The sequence below is a fragment of the Cariama cristata genome, unplaced genomic scaffold (assembly GCF_000690535.1).
Source record: "Cariama cristata isolate BGI_N322 unplaced genomic scaffold, ASM69053v1 scaffold18693, whole genome shotgun sequence".
NCBI lineage: Eukaryota > Metazoa > Chordata > Aves > Cariamiformes > Cariamidae > Cariama > Cariama cristata.
This window is the reverse complement of record NW_009606870.1, coordinates 23-21,709: the sequence shown is the minus strand read 5'-3', so window position 1 is coordinate 21,709 and position 21,687 is coordinate 23. Positions and strand designations below refer to the sequence as shown.

The 21,687-nt window shown below is 41.0% G+C and overlaps 1 protein-coding gene across 3 annotated transcripts in view; it reads right to left on the bottom strand.

Annotated features, from left to right (window-relative positions):
• Positions 1–21,159, bottom strand: part of ABL1 (ABL proto-oncogene 1, non-receptor tyrosine kinase) — an 81,320-nt gene extending 60,161 nt beyond the window's left edge. For 2 of the 3 annotated variants that reach the window (XM_009696527.1, XM_009696530.1), the window contains exon 1: positions 20,956–21,159. In XM_009696527.1, coding sequence (XP_009694829.1) covers positions 20,956–21,091 — 136 coding nt within the window. In that variant the 5' untranslated portion in view covers positions 21,092–21,159. The remainder of the gene's footprint in view (positions 1–20,955) is intronic. The other variant, XM_009696531.1, reaches the window with a different exon arrangement.
• Between the last annotated feature and the right edge of the window lie 528 nt (positions 21,160–21,687).

Below are 21,687 nucleotides of genomic sequence, written 5' to 3'. Positions count from 1 at the left end.
CTAGTGGGGGCCAGACACACCCTAAAGTACTAACAATGTCACGTACTCACAAGTACTCATGCACATCAGCCAGCAGGCCTGAACTGCATTCGATTTTTCAGTCACATTGCTGCTCCCAGGCAGGGATCTAGCACATACATCACTTCTACCACTTACCCAGTTCTGGTTGAATGGGAAAATTCATTATTCATTTAATTTTAAGTAACAGCCAAAGGGCCCAATCAGCAGCAGAGTGCCCCAGTACTGTGCTAACGCAGATGAGGAACAGCTTCTCTCTGATGCAGAGGTCTCAGTGCCGTAGCTCGTGGGTTAAGAATATGCCATCATTTTCTTAAAGGATTCAAAAGCAGAAACAAAGCCATAAATTATTTTCTAATTGCTCAGCAGTGAACAAAGGCAGAAAACGACCCGCTGCGTCCCAACTCTTCCAAAGGCACACGTGAATAAACAGGACTGCTGGAAGTCTAACAAACTGACAACCCATCCCAGGGAACACAAAGAGGAATGTTTGCCTCAACACTGCCTTTCAGCAAGACTGTAATCAAAGAAAAAAACCCATGTATGATAAGAAAGATTCCTGGTGGTTCTGGCACAGTGATTATTTTCTACATAATCGGGAAAGTTTGGAAACATTTGAATATGCTGTTTTGCTGGCATCCTTTCAAAAAAAAAAAAAAAACCCCAAACCTAAATAGCTGTAGTTCAAACAGCAAACAAGGCTTCAAACCAGTTACTAAACCAAAGCATTATGGATCCACAGGAGAAAGAAGCACATTTCTTCACATTTTCTGCACTATGAATGAAAAGATAATAGAAGCCCATACAGATATCTGGTATTAGCCTGTCTACAGGACAGGGGTATAACTGTTACAAGTTAAAATAATCAACTTGCTTTTATCGAAGAGTCAAACAAAAGAGCAGAGAAGAGAGCTCCAGCTGCATATATCAGCAGGGACAGGACTGGGCAACGTGACACCATCAGATATCACGTCCTGACCATCAGCCCTCCTGTGACAAGTACTCAGTAGGTCCGTGTTCGATGACTTTGAAACTGATCCATGAGCCGTACCAGGTCTGCAGGAAATCATGCCAGCTTGCACTTTCTGAAGTGACTAGAGATTAAAAAAAGAGGCAGAAAGATCATGAAAATAGGAAAAACGGGAACAGTGAGAATACCAGTCAAAACAAGCAACAGCAAGAGGGGAAGATAAACTGGCCATCTCCTTTCTAGAGGAGCACGAAGATCTCGCTTAAAAGCTGCTTATAACTATGGGAGTATCATTTCAAAATCCTACCAAAAGACAGCATGTGCTGAGCAAACAATGCTCTCCTCACAAGAAGATGAGTCCAATAAATATTGTTTCTGAAAGCCCACCACGCATGGGGTGCTCCTGTACTGTACAGCAGCTCTCCCTAGAGGTAACAATCTGCTTGGAGAGGACTTAACCTCGGTACAACTTCTCTGTGCAAGGGAAAGGCAGCACAGCCTACGCAAACAGCGTTTGGGGTTTAATGCAAGTTAATACTGTTTATCTGAACTAAGCCAACAGAGGTAGCTGTGGAATATAATGAGATTGTGATGGAAAGAAATGCACAGCCTGAACTTTCAAGCCACAACACACGGCTAAGCCAACAATTCATTAGTTATTTTTTCTAAAACTGGGAGGGGGAGAAGAAGAATATCTGCTGAAATACAAGCTAAATCACTCAGCAGGCATTTGTTCAGATGCACAGGAATAAAACGCATTGCAAGGCATTATTAACATTTATCATGTAGGTCTGTTACAAAACAGTTTATCACCAGCTATCTTCAACAAGCTCAAAACCCATGCCTAAATTAGCCTGGACTTTCACAGAAAATGTGGGTGCACAGCCTGAAAGGGATCTCGCTGGGCCAAGCTGTGCCATTACTCCAGCCATCGAAGGACTGCAAGCTGGCACACTGCTGATTTACACCCACAGAGCCCCCAAAATGCCTCCACGTGCAAGAGCGTAGCACTGAAAGGAGACGTAATGCGTAATCCCTTCCATTAGTCATGTTGACAAATCAGAAATAACTCAAGAGATCTTCATTACAAAGCCCAAAATTCACTTTAACAGCTCACTGGGAGTAGTGGGAAGGGAATCAATTCTTCAAGGGAACGGAATGAGCAGGTTCAAGTTTTTAGGGATGGTAAAGGGTCTGCAAATGCTGGTTTTAAATTAATAAAGACATTTTAATGAATTAATCCTAAGATTAAGGATTTTTTCCTACATTGTTATTTTATTTTCAAGATGCTTGTTATCCCGTAACAACTGAAATTAAAAAAAAGATCCTGAATTTCCCCACTAACACCCACAAGTCCTGAAACAGGCATCCCAAGCCCATATAGCCTGAGTTATTAAACCAACAGTCGCAGCACATTTAAGAGCTCCTTGCATAATAGCCCTATTGAAGGCAGTTCCGCAGGGGGACCCTGCGCATTGACCCCAGGCAGACGTGGCTACATTTGCCTGAAATATAGAGATCTAGCATAAAAAGGTGTTTTGTCCAGGAGGCAGAGAAACACACACCCCCTCTCTCTCCCCAAACACACACCTCCCCACAAAAAGCCCTACATCAGTCAGCTACGTAACATCAGTGCTTTAAGGCATTCACAAAGCGAAACAGTGGTAGGAAAGCCTGCTCAAGCCTCCCCAGAGCAAGCAGGGATTCCACCAGCTGCTCAGGAAAGACCTAATATAAGCTGTAAAACTAATTTCAGCTTCAAACAGGGAGGCTGTTCCTCCATCTCTCTTTCTCTAATTGAGCAGGATAGCAAAGCCATTGGGACAGCAGAGGAAATCTGCTCCTCTTCTCTCCCAGAGAAACGTAATGACACGATGGCAAAGTGTTTTTATCAGTTCCCCAGACTGCAAGAGCCGACTCTGCACCATTCATCAGGAGGAGAATGGACCAGGAGAACAATCAGAAATCCATTAGCAAGCTGCCGCTCGCCTCTGCGGCTGCCTGAACTCCCGATCAAATGTCAGAGCGCTGAATGGCTTATGTTACTTGAGAGAAGGAAAGGACTGGGGAATTGTTTCAAAACGATGAAGATATTATTACAATTTTTAGCTTTTATTAGCATGAGGGCAACCATTTACAATTTACATTGTCCCTTTAACTAAGTTTCTCAAATCTGGGACAACAGCTTCCAGCATAATTAAAAATGGAGAGATGTTTGCTCCAGCACCACCAACTCACACCACAAGGAAAGCAGCGCGGGGAGAAGTTAAAACTGGAGACGGAGGTAGGGCTGCTTGTTGGTTGTGTTTAATGCTTTTACTGCCTGCATTCAGAAGCCAGGGCTCAACTGTGAAATGCTGCAAACTTGCAAGAAAATAACAGGAATTACCAACACTGCTATTTACTAGCAGGGGAGTGACCCCATAAGAATACATTAGCTCATCATCACTATTTCATCCTGCTCTTCTGCAAAGCTGCAGGCTCATTTCTGCTGTAAGTAACACTTTGTTGTCAATGTACCACAGCACGAGATAGATCCAAAACCAATCTGCTCAAACAAAATCTTCCCCTCTCCCAGTTACTTCTTCCCTTAGATGAAAGACGATTAGGCCATTTAAAAAGCAATGCAAATAACCAGGTTCATATACACATTTGTACATTAAAAACAAATGTCCGTACTATCTCTCTCCAGTGTTATTTACAATGTGTCTGAAAGCTATTATCCGAGCTATTATCTGGCACAGAGACTAGAGTAAGATATTCTGAGCATATTAGCAGCATATTGCATATTGAAATAGTTTGTGCAGATTTGCTCCATTCATATACTGCTGAGGCTTAAAATATAATGAATAACTTAAAACAGGAAACTTGCATATGTACTAGGAAGTAGAGGAAAAAAAAATAATTAAAAAAAAATAGGAATTCTCCAGTGCATGTATTTCCAACTGCAAACTGATTCTCATTATCTTGCATCTGCCAAAAAAACAAATTAAAATGTCAATCAAATGTAGCGATCCAGGTAAAAGTCTTAAACTGCATCCTCGGTTCAATAACAGCAATTACTGTGTCATTGTTCTCAACTCATTGAGCTCCTCAAACGAGATCAGAAATGAATACAGAAAAAAAACCCACAAAATCTCAACAAATATGTCATCCACCATACCTGAATTACATTTGAATCATGACATTTTTACCTCTAAAACAAGTAACAGTGAAATGAAATTAAGGTTGTCAGCATTTCCATTATGAAACGCTAACCATAAAAACTACTACTGTAAAGTCTTCACCTTTTTATTTACCGTAATTTTTCTGTTTTTTCAAGTAAAAGTCAGCCTGAAGCTTTGAAGTGTGCTAAAACAATGTGGTAGTGTTAGATCCTGGAGGACTAAAGGCTACTGAGCAAGGCTGAGATGGACTTCCAGTGTCATAGTAAGTGTAACACGTGTACAGCGTTTGCTTTAAGCCCAGTTATCACAATTTACACACAGGAGCAGACGGGTGAAACGCTAGCTGTTGTCATCTTAAAGCTCTGTTTATTTTCCACCAAGAGAAGAGGAAACGCACATCCAGTCAAGCACCCTTGCAAACTATTAAAAGAACACTTTAATCCACACACGTCCCAGCGACTTTCCTTGGTCTGCACAGATCAGACCATACACATGGACATTAAAATACCGACAAATAGTGGAAGGGACTAGAGCTAGTGGCAAAACTCTTCAGCCACTCCGCATGCTGTAACATGCAACACCAGGTCTATCAGTAGTCCCGGTGCTTTACAAGTTGGGATCTCCGAAGCAAGTTGCTTGCAATGATACCGGCCAAATACCATCCCTGGAGGTGTTCAAAAAACGTTTAGATGTGGTGCTTCGAGACATGGTTTAGTGGGTTTAGCGGGCATGGTGGCATTGGGTATATGGTTGGCCTTGATGATCTTTGAGGTCTCTTCCAACCATAATGATTCTATGATTCTATAAATAATCTTTATTTCAGAACAGCCATTTAGGGGTATTTAGACTAATCCCTCATATGTCAAATGTCAGCTGAAAGTGAATGTTCTTTAAAACAGAAGTTAAGAATCGACGGAGAAGGGGGTAATTTGCCTACTGGTAACAGGTCTCAGTTTTTCACGTAACCCAGCCTGGCAGGGATCAGCCATCGCTAGCATCCCAAAACTGTGGTGTGGCCAACACCAGATGAGATGAGCTATTAGTTATGGCCCAGTTCCTACAAGACAGATGTCCTCACTGCAATCTGTAAGCACAGCCATCAGCCTTGCTGACACCATCAGCAGCTGGGGAAGGAGGCAGGACACATGAAAATGCCCTTTGTCTCCCTAAAAAGCCCACAACCTTTCCATCGGGCACCACAGCCAAGCGCTCACTTGTCACTGCCTGTGGATCTTCTCAACTGGGGACTCTTCTGCCAGGGGCCTCAAACTGGCACCTTTTAAAGTCTTACATTCATGTAAATAAGTTGTTTTTTTAAGAACAAATTAGTTGAGCACATTCTATGAAGTTATTTCATTTGTTTTTGCTCCTGTTCATTTATTCCAATCTGCTGCACCTTCCCTCAGAGAGGTTATTACATGCTCTGCTAATGGCCGCCAGCACTCATTTAATTCTTCTTAATGAATGTATGAGTGAGTAGCGGAAGCTATTATGTAGGGCTTAATAAAGGGCGGGAAGGAATTTCCTAAAATTTATTGCCACAGGCTGCTGCTTGAAGATAAAATAAATGGTAATTGCTTGGAACAGGAAAGAGAAGGATGATAAAATGTCCCTAGACATGAAGTAGGAAAAAAAAAAACCACCAAGTGCTATGAACCAAAATCTCAAAGCCTGAAGGATCGCAAAAGCAAGATGGCCTCCTCCTGGCTTTTAGCTTTTTGTAATCCTTAGGATGTTTCCTTTGAACATAGATGCTGAATGATGAACTCAATCTCAGCTGGAATGATTATTTTACAACACTAGGAAGACAACCATTCACATAAGAAAAAATATAAATGGCATTAATTCAGACGGCATCTTATGAAAATATTTGCAGGGACGGGACAACGTGTCAAAAATGGAAGGACAATGTTTCTGGACTATTGAGTGCAGCAATACAATCTTTCCTAAAGTACAGGGTTTACGGTACGAAGGAGATACATAACATTTTGCTACAATTATGTTTCTTCTTTCCCATCAATGTTTTGGTCAGGGCTGCTACAAGAAAGGAAATTGCTGGGAGGTGGACCTGTGCGTTGTTTCTTCAATTTCTGCTACTGTTTGTTAAAATAAATAAAAATCAGTGAGCTGAACAAGAAAGAAGGTGTCTGAACCAGAAGTCGTGAGTGTCGGTCCTGCACCAAAGTGCTGCAATCACACCGTCAGCCTCCCAAGCAAGCTCCAGGTCAGACCTCAACAACTGGCGAGAATGAAGTGGAAATCAAAGACCCATCCCATGTAATCGCAATCCAGGAGAAAAATACAGGTTTTCAAAACAAAGCTTTTTATTATAGCACAACAGTCTTCTGTCCACATAATTCTTCTGGCTTCACTTAGACAGTATGACCCAGTCATACAGATGAGTTTGGGTAAGAACTTTGATCAATCTCATCAAGACAGCTGATAAGCAAGTTTCCCAAGAACAGGTCGGATTTTTTGTTTCCACTAAGCAGTCGAAGGTAATATTTTGCACATTAGAGACTGCCAAAGTATTCACTAAAATCAGACTATTCACAAGTTACATGAACTTGTATCTTTAATTACAGAAGCAGCAATCTGAGACGGCAACACTTGTGATTAGAGCAATAGCTCAAGAGTTACAGGCTGCGGTGGGAGAGGAGAGCAGGGATGCCTGCACGTCAACTCACCCCAGTGCCACCGGCCTTTCAAGTACAGCTGCCCCAAAACGGGCACTGCCAGTCTCTAAGCACCACCTTTCCAAAACGCAGCAGGAAGGAACAACTACGCAGAACCACAGGAAGATGTCAAAATAGCAAATTGAGTGGGCAAGGCATTTATTTCCCCTTACATAAAGGGGCAGAAAGAAAGAAATATTATTTTCAATAGCAAGCTAATATATCCAAGAGCTTAAAAGTTGACCCAAGAAGAAAAACAAGATTAGGTTTGCTCTTTTTTTGCTGCTTAGGGCAGACAAAGCCTCTCTCAGAAAACCACCATTTTCCATGCCAGCTTTGACCATCTTAAAACCAGAAAAAAAGAGGATAAAATCCAATTTTTCTTTTTTAAATCCTTGGCAGGTCACTTGCAAGTGCAGACCAACAGCTTTTCTAGCAGGCAGTAAGAAATTACGCTTTTCTTGTCTAAACAAGGATTTCGGTTCCTTCAGCTCAACAGGAGGATTTTCATAGTCCAACGGAATACAAAGCAATCAGCCAACCTGCAAGAGCATCCAATCGGAAGATGGCCAGTTGCCAACAATTTGGTAGAGACAAAAAACCAAAACAATAAAAAAAAAATCAGTTTTAGCCCAGTAGAAGACAAAAGGTGAGCAGCTACAAGATGAGTGTGAAATGTCAGGGGGTATACTACACAAATTTGCAAAGGACAGGTGGCTATCGGATAGGCATCTACTAGAGAGCATTATACAACAGGAGTTTAATGTTCCCCCACCCCCACGAAAAATCAAAGCAAAATGAATGTGCACACCATTCTGTCTATCAGCACTACTACCCATACAAAAGGCAGCACTTCTAATTAAGCCAGCAAACACAAATTATCCCATCCCTGAGTACCTTCAAGCACTTTCACCCTTTTCTTAACTTTCTTCCACTCCTATGAATAAGTCTTATTACCTATTTATATGGGTTTATCGAGCAAGAAGTTGCAGCTTTATGATGATAAAGAACATAAAGACAAAGGATCTGGTTTTGACTTATGAACAAACCAAGAGGTTTGCTAACTCCCTGTGATGAGCACTGCTGTTCCTTGACAATAAAGAACACAGCATTTCCTTTGCCTCGGCACTGGTGCATCCCCGGAATCACTACCTACACAAACCTCAACCACCCGGCCTGAAAATACACATTTGGCTTATCCAAGGACAATCCCTGCACTGAGGAGAAATGATTGAAGAAAGATCTCAATTATCCTTTCAAACCTAACACTAGCTGATGTCAGGCATAAAGAAAAAGCTGCTTTTTTTTGTTTTATTTGGTTTGGTTTTGGTAGCAAGAGTTTTCATTGCTACTGTGTGCAAGAGCCAGATGTGGGAGGAAAAGCGTAGGTGGCATGAAGGAAAGTAGGAACGAAGGTCCTTGTCGTGGTCTATCTGTGGTACACTACGTTTCAAAATAACAGGAGCTCTGTCATCCAGGCTGGCTCATAACCGCCCCCGCAGCAGGAAGCGGCAGAAGAGCCCCGGAGAAGCCGTGCACATTTCCATCGTCCTCCCCCCATCCGTGTTATCTGTTTTTACTTGTGAGTCTTATAAAACACCCCCAGGCCAACCCCTGGCGAGGCCAGCTCCTCAAGTCAAACCTTTCATAAAAGGTTCCAGGTACGATTCCAGGCTAAAAGCAATTCTCTCACCGCAGCCGCAAACCCAGGATGCTCAGGTTGATGTGTTAGCTTCCAAAATCAAGAGTCAGGACAGGTGATTTGTACTCAAGAGGAGCTGGAGGTGCTGCACGGTGCAAGGAGAGTAACACAGGCAGCTGCATCACTGTGATAATAATTTTTAATTGTACTGCATATTTGTATCCATTTTAAATAAATCAGAATTTCTTTACAAGTCAGGAATGCATCCTACAATTACCTTTCCAGTGCACCTCCCCTTAAGTAAGACTTCACTCTCCAAAAGATGCTTCAAAGCTCTCATGGACTCATCCCTTACGCACGCTGCACAAATGGGTACCTCCACGGTGGCTGGCTACGGATACGACCACAGTACACACCGAAGCAAGGATAAAGAGAACTCAAATCCAAGTGTGATTGTGTAAGACTGTAGTAAAGAGGTCTCCGAGGTAGAAAAGAGCACCTTTATTTGCATGGGGTTAGTTTTACTTCTAAAAATTTTAGAAGTAGTACATTTTTAAAATTCAGCTGCTAGCAATTCCAATTTGAGAATCATAAAATGTACTATATTAATAATTGAAACATAAAATGCCTGCCTGATTCGCTCCAGTCCTCAGTCTCCCTCCCCAAAGGGCTTGATTTGCCTTAGGGGAGCACTTCACAAGCAGCACATCAACTTTCTGAAATACAACTTCAGCAGATGAAAGCCTCATAACCACAGAAGAGCTGTCGTCCTTCTAATTCTGGAATTTAAAAACTGTGACATCCACGCAGCTATTTAAACTAATTTAAAGGTAGAACGGCCAAAATATTTCAGCCAAGCAAGCACTTCAGATACCACACGGTATAGTTATTTCAGATGCGGCTTATCCACAATCTCCCCATTTCAGCCACAACATCCACCCTTTATCAACCGGCAGAGAGCCTTCCGCCATCGCTGCCGTGACTCACCGAGACCAGGGTGATGAGGCACCCCCAAGACCCGCTGATTCAAGACTATCTGGTGGCCATGAAATGTGTCTCATACCAGGGGCTCCAGATCATCAGGTTCTGAAGTCCAGCTGAAGCCCACCACTTCCTAATTTGGAAACACTGCAGATGACAGAGACGTCTGAGCTGGAAAGTATCTGCCCTGTTGGTGTCTGCCTCCTTCACCCTGATGTTTTTAATGCCTCTGTAGTTATGCAGGACTAAGTGATGTCAACGTGGCCAATACACTGTAACATTCACTTTTCTGGGGAAAAGCAACTTAAGTTATCCAACTAGAACAAAAACACCTCACTAGATTTGTGCTATGTATTCCAATGAGTGGAATGCAAATATTTCATGTTAACATTTCATGGTTCTTTGAATCCTTACCTGATAATAAATGCAGCATTGATCACAATTTTCATTTAATGTTCTTTAAATCCTGTGTTTTTAACCACAATTACAAAGCCACGCTACTGCTCAGTGAAGTTTGCAATTACTCTCAGGAGAGGCCTGCTTATCAACATTGCGGTAGGTCTTCAGTGAAATGTCATGCAGTACCTTTGCTCTGCAGGGGCAAAACTGCAGTAACCAAGATAATTATATTAGCATTTAAAGCTAGTATTTGCCTCCAAAAATCCAACCGTTATTATTCTAATTCATCCTTTTGCTTGGCTCAAAATGCTACCTACTTATTTAAGAGGTGTTATCGGCTCTGTGCATTCTGCTGACCAGTAAGAGCCTTTCGGATTTGGCCCTCTGCAGACCCAGCGCTGCAGCAGTTGCAGAACGAACTCCTAGAATCCATCTGCCAGTTGTACTCCACGAGGAACACAAAACACAGGACACATCTGGTAGTGTACCTGTCGCCATACAAAGCCTCGCTGCGCACCCGCTCTCCAGCAAGAGCAAGGTTCTTGCAGTGAGGTCTAATTAGACTGAAGTTTCCCCAACAGATTTTTTTTTTTCTTAATGACATGGAATGAGAAAGGTTGAACAACACTTACACTGTCTTATGTGATCACCTTGTAACAATAATTACTACTTAATACCTGAAACATGATAGCACCCTGACATCCAAACCTCTGTGTGGGAGGCACTATTTAGACATAACAGACAATCCACAAAACCCAAAGAAATTGCAGCTTCTATATGAACATCAACAGTATCAAATGATGGGAATAGCTTTGTCTTCCTTCCAGTTAATTTCCGGTAAAGGACATCTATTTTGTATTAAATAGCTGCACATTTGGAAAAAATGTATATAGCAAACACATTTAGTGCAATCCATCAATAGTCTTAAAAGAAGTAAAGGTTTGATTGCAGAGAATTTTAAATTCATCTTCTTATCCATCAAGTTAAATATACTTAAGAAGAAATAACGGCTTGGCATTAATTCAGAATTTTTCATTTGAGCTTTCCTAAGTTATTTGCAAACGTTAGGAGACAGACAACAATAGCTCTAATAGCTGTTCCAGTAATTGTGGCTAAACTAGAATGTACCTTTTAAACTAACATTATGTGCGTTCAGATTTACAGAAGATATGAAGAGAACTTAGAGTTAATAAAAATAATAAAAATAAAAACCCATTCAAGTATACATATTTATAGCTTAAATGTTTTGCTAGATGCACTGAATCTTCTTCACTATTATAAAATTCTCCCACCCAAAAGAGATTTGCATAAAATAGAGTATTACTAGATTACAGCTTCGCTTTTGTCAGCGTCGTTGTAGAATCACAGAGGGGTTTGGGTTGGAAGGGACCTTTAAAGGTCACCTGGTCCAACTCCGCTGCAGTGAGCAGGGACATCTTCAGCTACATCAGGCTGCTCAGGGCCCCGTCCAACGTGACCTTGAATGTTTCCAGGGATGGGGCATCTACCACCTCTCTGGGCAACCTGTGCCAGTGTTTCACCACTCTCATCGTAAAAAATTTCTTCATTATATCTAGTCTAAACCTACCCTCTTTTAGTTTAAAACCATTACCCCTTGTTTGTCCCCATCTTTCTTATAAGCCCCCTTTAAGTACGAAAGGCTGCAATAAAAGTTTAACTCCACAATTAGCTCTGTGATAGCAATTTTGACATTCAGACAACATCAACTGTGTAAATAACTGTGACAGGTTGAATTTGTTTTCAGTTATTCCTTGAGCATCCTTGCCAAGAAAAGCTCAGGTGTTTAGAATTGCTACACAATGCTACAAGAGGCTTCTGTAAATCAATTTCTATACTGACAGGACCACACAATTTGACATAAAAAAAATAAAAAATACGTATATAATTTTAAAAAGTCAGTGTGGCATAACAACAGAGGTAGGGGAATGAGATCAAATGCAGAAGACAGCAATAAGTGAAAAGGAATACAGCACTGAAAACTATTTCTGTTGTTTTAAAAAAAAAAAAACGAAGAATGGGCTGAAATGGAGCTTGAGGAGGTGAGGGAGCAAGATTTTCCCATTAACAGCAAAAGCAAACATCACCTACCAACCTGTTTTTCATCAGCAAGCAAGCTCAGAAAGATTATAGGTTCTAAAAGTAACTAAAAAGACTTGACAGCCAATATTCCTGAAATTCACAGTTGTCACTTCCGACCCGGGTTCTTGCCATTAGCTTTTCCTCATTTCCAAGACACTTCTTACTGCAGGGGGTTTGTTTTAACCAGAGCAAGTTACTAAAAACATTCAAAGAAGACACCTGGTGGCCACAGCATCAAATAACAGTTTCATTCTCTCAAGGTTTTTTATAAAGGTATCACAAAAATCCAAGCAAAACCAGTGGAGTTTACTGCATAGCAGCCCTGTTGATAACCCACTGTGGTCACGCCAGAAACGGAGAACTCGGGAACAGCCCCTTCACCGATGGCATTATATGAGACAGCACCTAACAAGCACCCTTTGAAATTGGGCAACTTGGGCACAAATGAAATAGCGAACATTTCCTCAAAGCCCAAATAATTTCCTATTTAAAGTTTCCATGTCCTTTTCCCACTAGCATTCACACATTCAGCCTCTGGAAAAACATTGTTTATTCTGGGAACACACACCAAAAAAGGAAAAAAAAAAGAAAAAGGCTGTGAAAAACCCACCAGTTACACCAGGTGTGGATTGGCAGCTGATCAGCTCATTGGGGTCACTGCAAAAACCTGATAGAGTTGATGTGTGTGTGTGTCTTGGTAGATTCTGGATGTGTAGAGTAAGTGAAATTTCCTCCTACATGGGGTCAGCGGGACAGGAAACACAGGGAATATGTCCAGGTAACTCTGTACTTCCAGCGGCGATGGACATCGGACAGGGACAAACAGCAGGTCAGCAAAAGGGGGAATCCTGTACTTCAGCATGCTTTGCCATCCCAAAACCCAGGCATTTAACAGGCAGCGGAATACGTAGTTCAATACAGTCTTCATCACACATTACTACCAGCTTCTGAGGTCACCGTTCCCTCTTTGATGCAAATACAGAGCACAAACCACAGCAAAACAAGGTTCGGCGTTTTACTATTTTATGAGTTTTAAGGAGAGAGCGGACCAAAGAAGATTTGCTACTGATCAGACAGCACTTCAAAGGAAGAGTCTACAGAGAGGCAGACTGGATACAACTCAGGCCCTGGAAAGGCATACGAGAATTATTGACTTGGTACGGTAGGAATAAGGTAGGAACTGAAGTCAGTCTAAAAGATGAATGCACCAAAATGCCTTAGAAAAGCGGCACTAATGGATAAGAAGCTTCTCAAGGCAGGCAATGTCTAGCAATACTGATTCTTTAATACACACAATGAAACCAAAGTCTTAATGATTAATAATCTGTTGTGAAATTCTATTCAATAGGTAAAAACAGTGCACGGAGATGACAAAACATAAATCAGGCAGTCTCCTCACTCATGAAAGAATGATGATCTTGCTTGCGTCCGTGTAAATTAGGAGCGATCACTTTCACAACCTAACCCTGTAACAGCAAGCAAGAAATGCTGGGAAAGAACCGAAAAGCCTAAATCTAATTTCAGCACTAACTTCAGAAAGTACTTTAGGCAAAAACTAAAGCAAGCTGGTATTCAGGACATGCTTGCCCCATGATTACAATGATAGGTGTGGAAAAGGACTCCTCTCAGAGTGTAGCACACCATTTTAGCAGATTCGTATCAAATTTTGCCATCAGGGTGCTGCAACGTCCAGCCATTTTACAAAAAGTTATGCTTAATATCTAAGTGCAGAACTGGCATTAAACATGCAAGTTTAAAGAAAGAACAAAGATAAAAACTAAGGAAAGTTCTAACTAAGAATTAATTTAGTTAAGAACTAAGGAAAGACATTGCCTTAGGTGGCCTTACTTACTAAAATTGTATAGATGTTCATTACCCTTTTTGTCCAAGACTCCTCTTTAAACCAATAAAATGGATGCTGTGATATGCAGATTAATAACCTCTACAGGTTGTTTAGATTGATCTTCAATCTGCATAGAGCAGGATGAGAGCTGACTGATAAGACAGTCAACAAAAGCAAAACAACAAGAGTCCCTCTTGCTTCTGCTGAAACTGCCCTGCATGTTCCTACAGTAATGGACTTCTGCGATTCACAACGGACCTTTTTATAAGGAGACTTACTACTTCTCACAAGAATGGCACAGTACATCTGAAATGACAAAAGACTGCTGGGTGAAGACACTAGCACTCTTTATACGCTATCAACAGATACTGCAGATAGAAGGCTGCTCACTCTCCCTGCCAAAAAAAAAGAAGTGAAGTCCATCTGCAACAATAACTCCAGAAGGACAGTAGTATTTTAAATGCTTCCTTCGGTCTGTATGAATGAGAATCGATCAGAGCATTTTATATAACTGAAAGAGATGACACCTATAACATACCGAACGTCCACTCCCACACAGCAATACACGTTTTAAACCTTACAGTGTGGATTGAGTACACTGATGGAGCTGCAGTAACGTTCTGGGAAATCTAGAGAGATGCTAAAATACTCCAAACGGGGACTGAGTCTTAAGGCAGTGCGCTACGAACCTTTACCAAACACACCACTAGTATGAGTTGGATGTTAAGAGCTGGACTAACTACTGCCGTCATGGATTCAGACTACCTGGTATCAGTTAACAGCATCCCTTACCTGACACCTTGCCAAGACACTGGTTACAGTCGCATCCACATGAGAAAACACAGCACGATGGCCTAGGATTGACAATGCTCACCCACTTATTTCTTGTCTGCTTTATCAGAGTTCCTGTAAGCACAGCTGGAAGCACAACCCTATTGTTCCAAGACACAATACAACAGCATCCCCCACCCTAAAAGACAATCAACAGGACAAGACTTTCCAAGGCCATTTTCACCTCTCTGTGCCCTTGTGATTTGCCACGGGCCACAGAGCCGGTCGCAGAGAGCACCAGGGACGAAACTCAGGATTCCCAACTCTCAGCAATGGGACTGTGTCAACTCCACACTTTCAAGCTTAAGATTTAAATTCTTCAATTTAAAATACTGCAAGTTTGTTGGTAAATGTTGAAGTGTGCTGAATGAGATGATCGCTTACAAGCAATGATTTCTATTCTAATACCCTGCAGCTTTCTCTTGCCTCCCTGTCCTGAGCTTCTCACATAGCCTTCCTATTAAAATTTGTAAATAAGAATGCAGAACCAGCACAATCTGTTAATGAAAGTCTGGCATAGGAGCAACCACCACCTATTAGTCATGAAGGAGATCAACTGCTTAAATATGGCAAGTTATCAAAGATTAGTCAGTGCACAAAACAGAACTGCTTTTGCCCAGGAAAAGGATTTGCCTTTCCCCATCATCATCATCATCATCTTCCACCTCAGTGTGTGGAAAAGCAGTTTAGCAAGTCTTAGGTCTCTTTCCTAACACATTCCAACCCTAGATCAAGTTTTGTGGAGGAGCTTCTTAGCGAAACATACTAGTATTTGATAATTGAAGTAGGAAAAAATATAGCAAGAGCTTTGTATGATGAAAAGGGATAGAGTCAGAGGCAGTAAACAAATCTGCATTTGGTGTGCAGCAGATGTCAGCATTAACCGGACTTACACTGAAGCACATCGAAGTTGGACGCATAAGCAATGATCTCAAAAGCTGGGGATAAGTCTCTCCTAATAGAGATGGAAATTAAAGTTTGAGAGCTGCCAAATCTCCAACCTCACAATGAAGAAAGTTTTGTCGGTTTAGAACGCAGACCTGAGAGACTGAAGGCAGGCTCTAAATAATGGACTCCTATTAGGCCGACGCTAACGATACAATTTCAGGCAAATGGTCTAAAGTGGCATCAGGAGTAAAGCACTTTCTTTCAAGTCTCAGGTGTTGCAGTTGGTGAAGCAGAGAGGGAGTATAAAATGTATAAAAATGCCCTGAGGAACAATGGAAAGAGATAAATGCAGGGTTTGTAACTACATGGGTTTGAAGAAACAATGGAAGGAATCTCATGTAAATTATTTCCATGTATGGGCAATTGACTATCTAATAAATGTATATAGCATATAAAGCAGATATATTGAGCTCACCTGTAGGACAAAGGATAATGAGTACAAAATTATATATTATTGCATGATCACAACCTGCTCTGGACCACCCAGCTGATAAAAGTATATTCCGAAGCCATACAGTTATTAATAACATTTTACTCACAACAAAAAATTAAATAAAACATCTTGGAATTATGCATTTTCCTACACAGTATGAAAACAATCATCATTCCATAAAAATAATAAACACCACAATATAATTATAAGCCCCACAATTATAACAGTATATATTGTAGCATACTGTCATACATGCTGGTCAATCACTAAGTCCTGAGGAAGGAACCAATCACAAAGTAATTTACTCATTTTCACAAACCAAACAGTTGAAACATGAAATTTAACAGCATAAAACAAGATAGATTATTAAACCTGAAGACTCTTAAAAATCAATTTTTAATCAATAACATAGGAAAAGATACTTTTAATTGTTTTTTTTCCTAATAGTGAATTTCATAAGGCATGTCTCCAACTGGCAGCTGTGGCAAGCTTATGCTATGGATCCGTTTTGTACAATTACTTCCTAATTAAAGCACTAAAACTTTCAGCACCCTTGTAAGAAAAAAAAGTTCAGATCCAATACGAAAGAGACTGTAGCAGGCTGACTTCAGCTATATTCAGCACTAACGGTATAAGAAAAATGGATCCAGTTCCTGGAGTTTGTCTCTCTTTACAGTAAGGTAAACAGCTCATTTAAGCTTGCCTATCACTTATCTGCTGGAATACAAACTATCAGACAGACCACATTTTATCACGACGAGAGACTAAGAAAAGAAGATTCTTGTGTGAGTGCTTTATCAACTATATCCTAAAAATACTTAAAGTAAAGCTCAAAGCTGAGCAACTATCACTCCCTGGTAGTTGTAACACAGATTCAAAATGAAAGTTCCTTCTCTTTCTACCATCTTTACAGTCAGCCATATTTGTGTTACTTTGCAGAACGTCTCAAAGACAAAACACTGAAAAAGCTGTAAGACAAGGTTGCTATCTATCAGTGATCCATTACACGTAACGAGAAGCAGCATATAAGAAAGTCTTATACTCAAAACCTCTTCAGAAGGTTTCTTCTTCCTCCCAAATCAATTATTTCCGACTGCCACAGCAAAACTGGCACCAATGATAGTAAACAGTTACATCAAACTGTAGCATCATTTGAAAGATCTATATTTTAAGATATTATTTACCATAATTTTGCATTGTTAAATCAAAAAAAAAAAAATCACACTCAAGTTCCCATCAATGTGCCCATGGAAAGATGGTCCCCATTCCCAGTCACTGTCACCATTTACACAGCAAAGAGTACAGATAAAACCCAACTCTTCGGGCTTGCGCGAGTGGAGACACCGCTCAGGATTTCACCTCTCGGAACACCACTCTGCTGTTGACCAAGCACCACCACAACAGTCAATTGCGCAGTAAATGGAATTCAAAGCAGTGGACCAAATCTACCACCTCGCTAAAGAGTTATCCCAGCGTCTCTTCTTCACCTCAGCATCACAGGTCTAATGATTAGAATTCATTTTTTAAGCCTTCAGATGCTACTTTTGCTTAGAGATACTGTTCTACCAAGATGCTTCAGGGAATCTGCTCATCATTCAGCACAGCAGCACCTACCCAAGACAGTTAGAGAAGGTGTGGCGTTTGCCGATCACTCCAGTTATCTACTGCGAACTCCAGGATCACAGTTGAGCCCTGTGGAAACATGCCTTTCTTTTCAGAAGTTTGAGTTTTACTAACATTAATGTTCTGGAAAGGCACAAGATACACTAGCGTGCAAACTTCGAAAAGCATTGACAAAGTCTTTCCCATTAACTGTCTACTGACCACGGCTTTTCTCTCAGTTGGATATTCCCAAAAAGCTTATTTCCCAGCCAAGAAAAGTACAGGGGAAGAGGTAAACATGGCCTTTATACTTTCTCTCAATTTCAAGCTTGTAAGCAATCTAAGAGATGGAGTAATCTGCATCAAGATGCAATCTGTAAAATGCCATCAAGGGCTGCTCTGCTGCTCAGGGTAACCACACCAGCATAAACTCCAGCTTGTAAAACACCCTTAGTAGAGAAAGCAGCAATATAAAGAAAGAAGCCCAAAACTTGCCCATAGATTTTTCTTTTGCCCCCCTTAATCCACTCCTGAATTGTCAACCCATGGCAAAATTTAGAGCCTTTCTGCATTATTCTCACAGAACATTTGACCACCAGCAGAGCTGATTTCTGGCCAGTTGCCTCCTTCCTATTCAGAAGCCTCTCGATGCATTGCTTTGAGTGCTACGGAGAGTGCGACGACTGAGGAATGGAATTACTTCACTGAAAGTTATTTTGCCTTACACTGTTAGTAACTGATAATATTCACTAACCCTTTCAGCTAAGATTCAATACCATGGAAGCAATTAAGATCTTCAGTGCTCTGAAAGTCATTGCTAAGTGTCTGCTGAACGAGCCTCAGTAGAACTTAGCAGGTAGTGGTCCCACTGAAACAGGGTCATGAAACAGCTTTACAAAAATGCAACCACAACAGGACAGCCATGCTACTACCAACTCCCCCCCTTTTTTTTTGGGCGGGGTTATCATGGGGTTCAAGATACAAGAACTTCAAACAAGTACCTTTAAGAGTTTGACTATCTATAGGGGTTCCCTTTAAGCAGCCCACCCTGGAATTTCTCCTCAAGCATTTCTTAGTTATGAAAAGCAAGAAACATGATTTTCCTAGGACAAATTAGGTCCCACAGTGGGACAGAGAAACCAGATACAGTGTTTGGCATTTAGAAGAAACTGTGTAATGAAAGTACTGAAAGACAAACACGCAAAAAATTAAGCCCCAAAAAAAGACCAATCTATTTTTATGAACTACAGCCCACGGCACCAGATCTGAATAGGACTGAAAACATTAAATACTACTCTGTCCATTCATCATAAAATATGTCAGACTATATATTTCAAAAACAAACTATCAATTAAAAAAATCGAGGTAAATGAAGAACTTTCTAAAATGAACTTTGTTCCCCCTGTATTTTTCCAGATATTTCAAGACAGCATTTTTCAGGATAGGAGCAGCCCAAACTCAGCGCTGAACAACAAACAGTGGTACAGCCTTCCACCGTCTATACTTCGAAGAACCATTTCATACACTCAAACAAAGAAACTTTTCCTCATGTGGATAAGCGAGGCTGATCTTTTGCAGTTCTCTTAACAGATGTCCTGGCCTTGATGTCCCCTTTCAAGTTTATTCTTTTCTAAATCAAGACAGTGAAGTCTCTTGTGGACATATGGTGTATGGACATTATAGATGCTATTTTTCTTTGCAAATGTGCTAGGATCTTCTGACCTCAGGTCATACTGGCAAGAAGCTACCATCTGCCTGTTCCTGTTAGATGATCAAAAAGAGCATTTCTAGCTCTTCTGCTACATTAAAACACCAAAGGTAGTCAGAATATTGTACTGATTGCAGTTAGCACTCTCGCTGTATCTCATCTGACCGTGAACTCTGCCCAAAGTAGTAAAAGCAGCAACCAAACGGGGGGGAAGGAGTGGGTATATCACAGGACTGAAAGCATGGCTTGGAAAAAATCCATCAGCGAGTTTATCATCAGAGGGCCAAGTTAGCCCTTACATTCTCTAACCTTCCCTTAATTACCTTCCATTTCCTCAGCGCACAAACGTTGCATGGGAAATTAAAAGAAATAACATTAATGCAACTCAAACCAGTGTTTCAACACAGCAGTACATACACAGGATCTCTGTCTGCATCTTTGCTGAACACTGCACAGGTTTTCTTGGGCCCTTCTAGAAACACAGAATGAGAGAAAGTTTGAAAGCAAAGCTCAGCCAAAACAAGACTGAATCAAAACTTCTCTACTAACTAGATTGCGTTCTCAGACACAGCAGCTATTTCAATTTTTAGTTATATGAAGACTACAGATGCAGTTCTGTTCTGTTTTGTTCACAGATAAACTTCGAGAGGACAAAACTGTTGAAGAAGCTTTGTTAAAATCCCATTCTCCAGCCAAAGATAGCAGCCAGTAGCATGTCTTCTCAAAGAAAATTAGAATTTAAAGAGGCACTGTGAAAAACCAAGGATTACTCCAAAAAGTTTCAATGAAACAATGCATTTCTGCACCTCACTTTTGTAAAGATGCCTTCAGTTTACAATTTCTTTCAGGTTTTGTTTGTTTGTTTGTTTTAAAGAAAAAAAAGCAACATTTGAAACAATCACTAAACCTACCTGAGTCCTACTGAGTTTTTCATCTGGCTTCTTTCCTGAGATTCTCAGTCCTCTCTTAATTTGCAGAAGGCCAGCAAGTGACAGGGTTGCCGTAACCCTAATTTGGCCACTTTTAGCCTCTAGCATTTAAATCCACCATGGCACAAGTTGAAGGTTTAACCGGCTATGAGAAACCGCTAACCAAAAGCGCTGTAAATGCACTAAGCAAATTAACAAGAAACTGTTTTATTCCAACCAGTTTTCACAACAGTATCCACGAACTTCACAAAAGAAGTCTTTTTTTTTTTTTTTCCTCCAAGTAGCAGAGTCCCTTTGGTAAAGATAATTAAAGAACGCTTGCTGCTGACCATAGCATCACCATCAGCTGTGGTTGGTCTATACCTACAAAGCAGACAACTCTTAAAGGACGAAACTCTTTCCCAGACGGTAAACCAGAACACACCTAAGGTAGAAATGAGAAACTTGTACAATGTTAAAAGTTACTTTCTTGTATTTCACATTTAGCTGTACAATAACCTCTCCCCAGGTTTCAAGCAATCTGACCCAAGTATTTTCTTAATAAACAAATCACAGGAAATTTGCATTAAGAAGCAAGGGAGGGAAAACAAAAGACTTTCATAAAGTACAGTATCTCTGTATCTGCACCATGCCCTTGAATAAATCCATACTGCATCTAGCTTGGCAAATCAAAATTAAACCAAAAGAAATACCAACAGAAACCTCTTACCATGTTCGACGAAGACGTTACAGTGTGGGCCCCCATGCCTTGATGACTCCTTCTTCCCTGCTCCTTTAATAAAGTGCAGGGCAGGCAGACTTGGCCTCCTTTGGTCCCCAAGAACTTTTCCAGGCTGCTGCCCCATAAAGTAACTATGGGCAGCCTTTCCCAGGACGAGAAGTTTTTGAAGAAGTCTGTGATCCCTGATCTTCCAGGTTGAGAAGGAGCTTTGACAGAGAAGGTATTTTATAGGTGGGTGCGTTGGTTGCACTCACTGCGTGATAAAGTCACTTGAGGCAAAGAATTAAGACAAGCACAGATTCCTCCAGTGCTTTTGAAGACAGCAACAAGGCTCCTTAGGTGACTTTATGCAAAAAAACGAGTAAAAGTTCCAATTGCTTAGTAATGACCAAGCGTTACCAAAGTTTCATGTCGCCATATGTAGTGTGTCTTCCACCAGGTAAAGAATTAGTTCATCTCACGTGCAAGAAACCACATGTAGGCTCACCCGGGGCAGGAAACAGCCATTCCGACTGCAACCAGTGTCAAGGTTTCTTTTTTTTTTTTCTCCTTTTCTTTTGCATAGCATTCAGTTAGCAAAGGCCAAAGAGCCACGTATTCGGCTTCAAGTATCGTTGAAGTCTAGCAGGATCAAGTACGCTGAAACCATGTCAGCTCGCAAGGCGAAGCAGAGGCGGCTCTGGGCCTGGCAGGCTCCACACGCGTCTTGGGGCGAGGAAA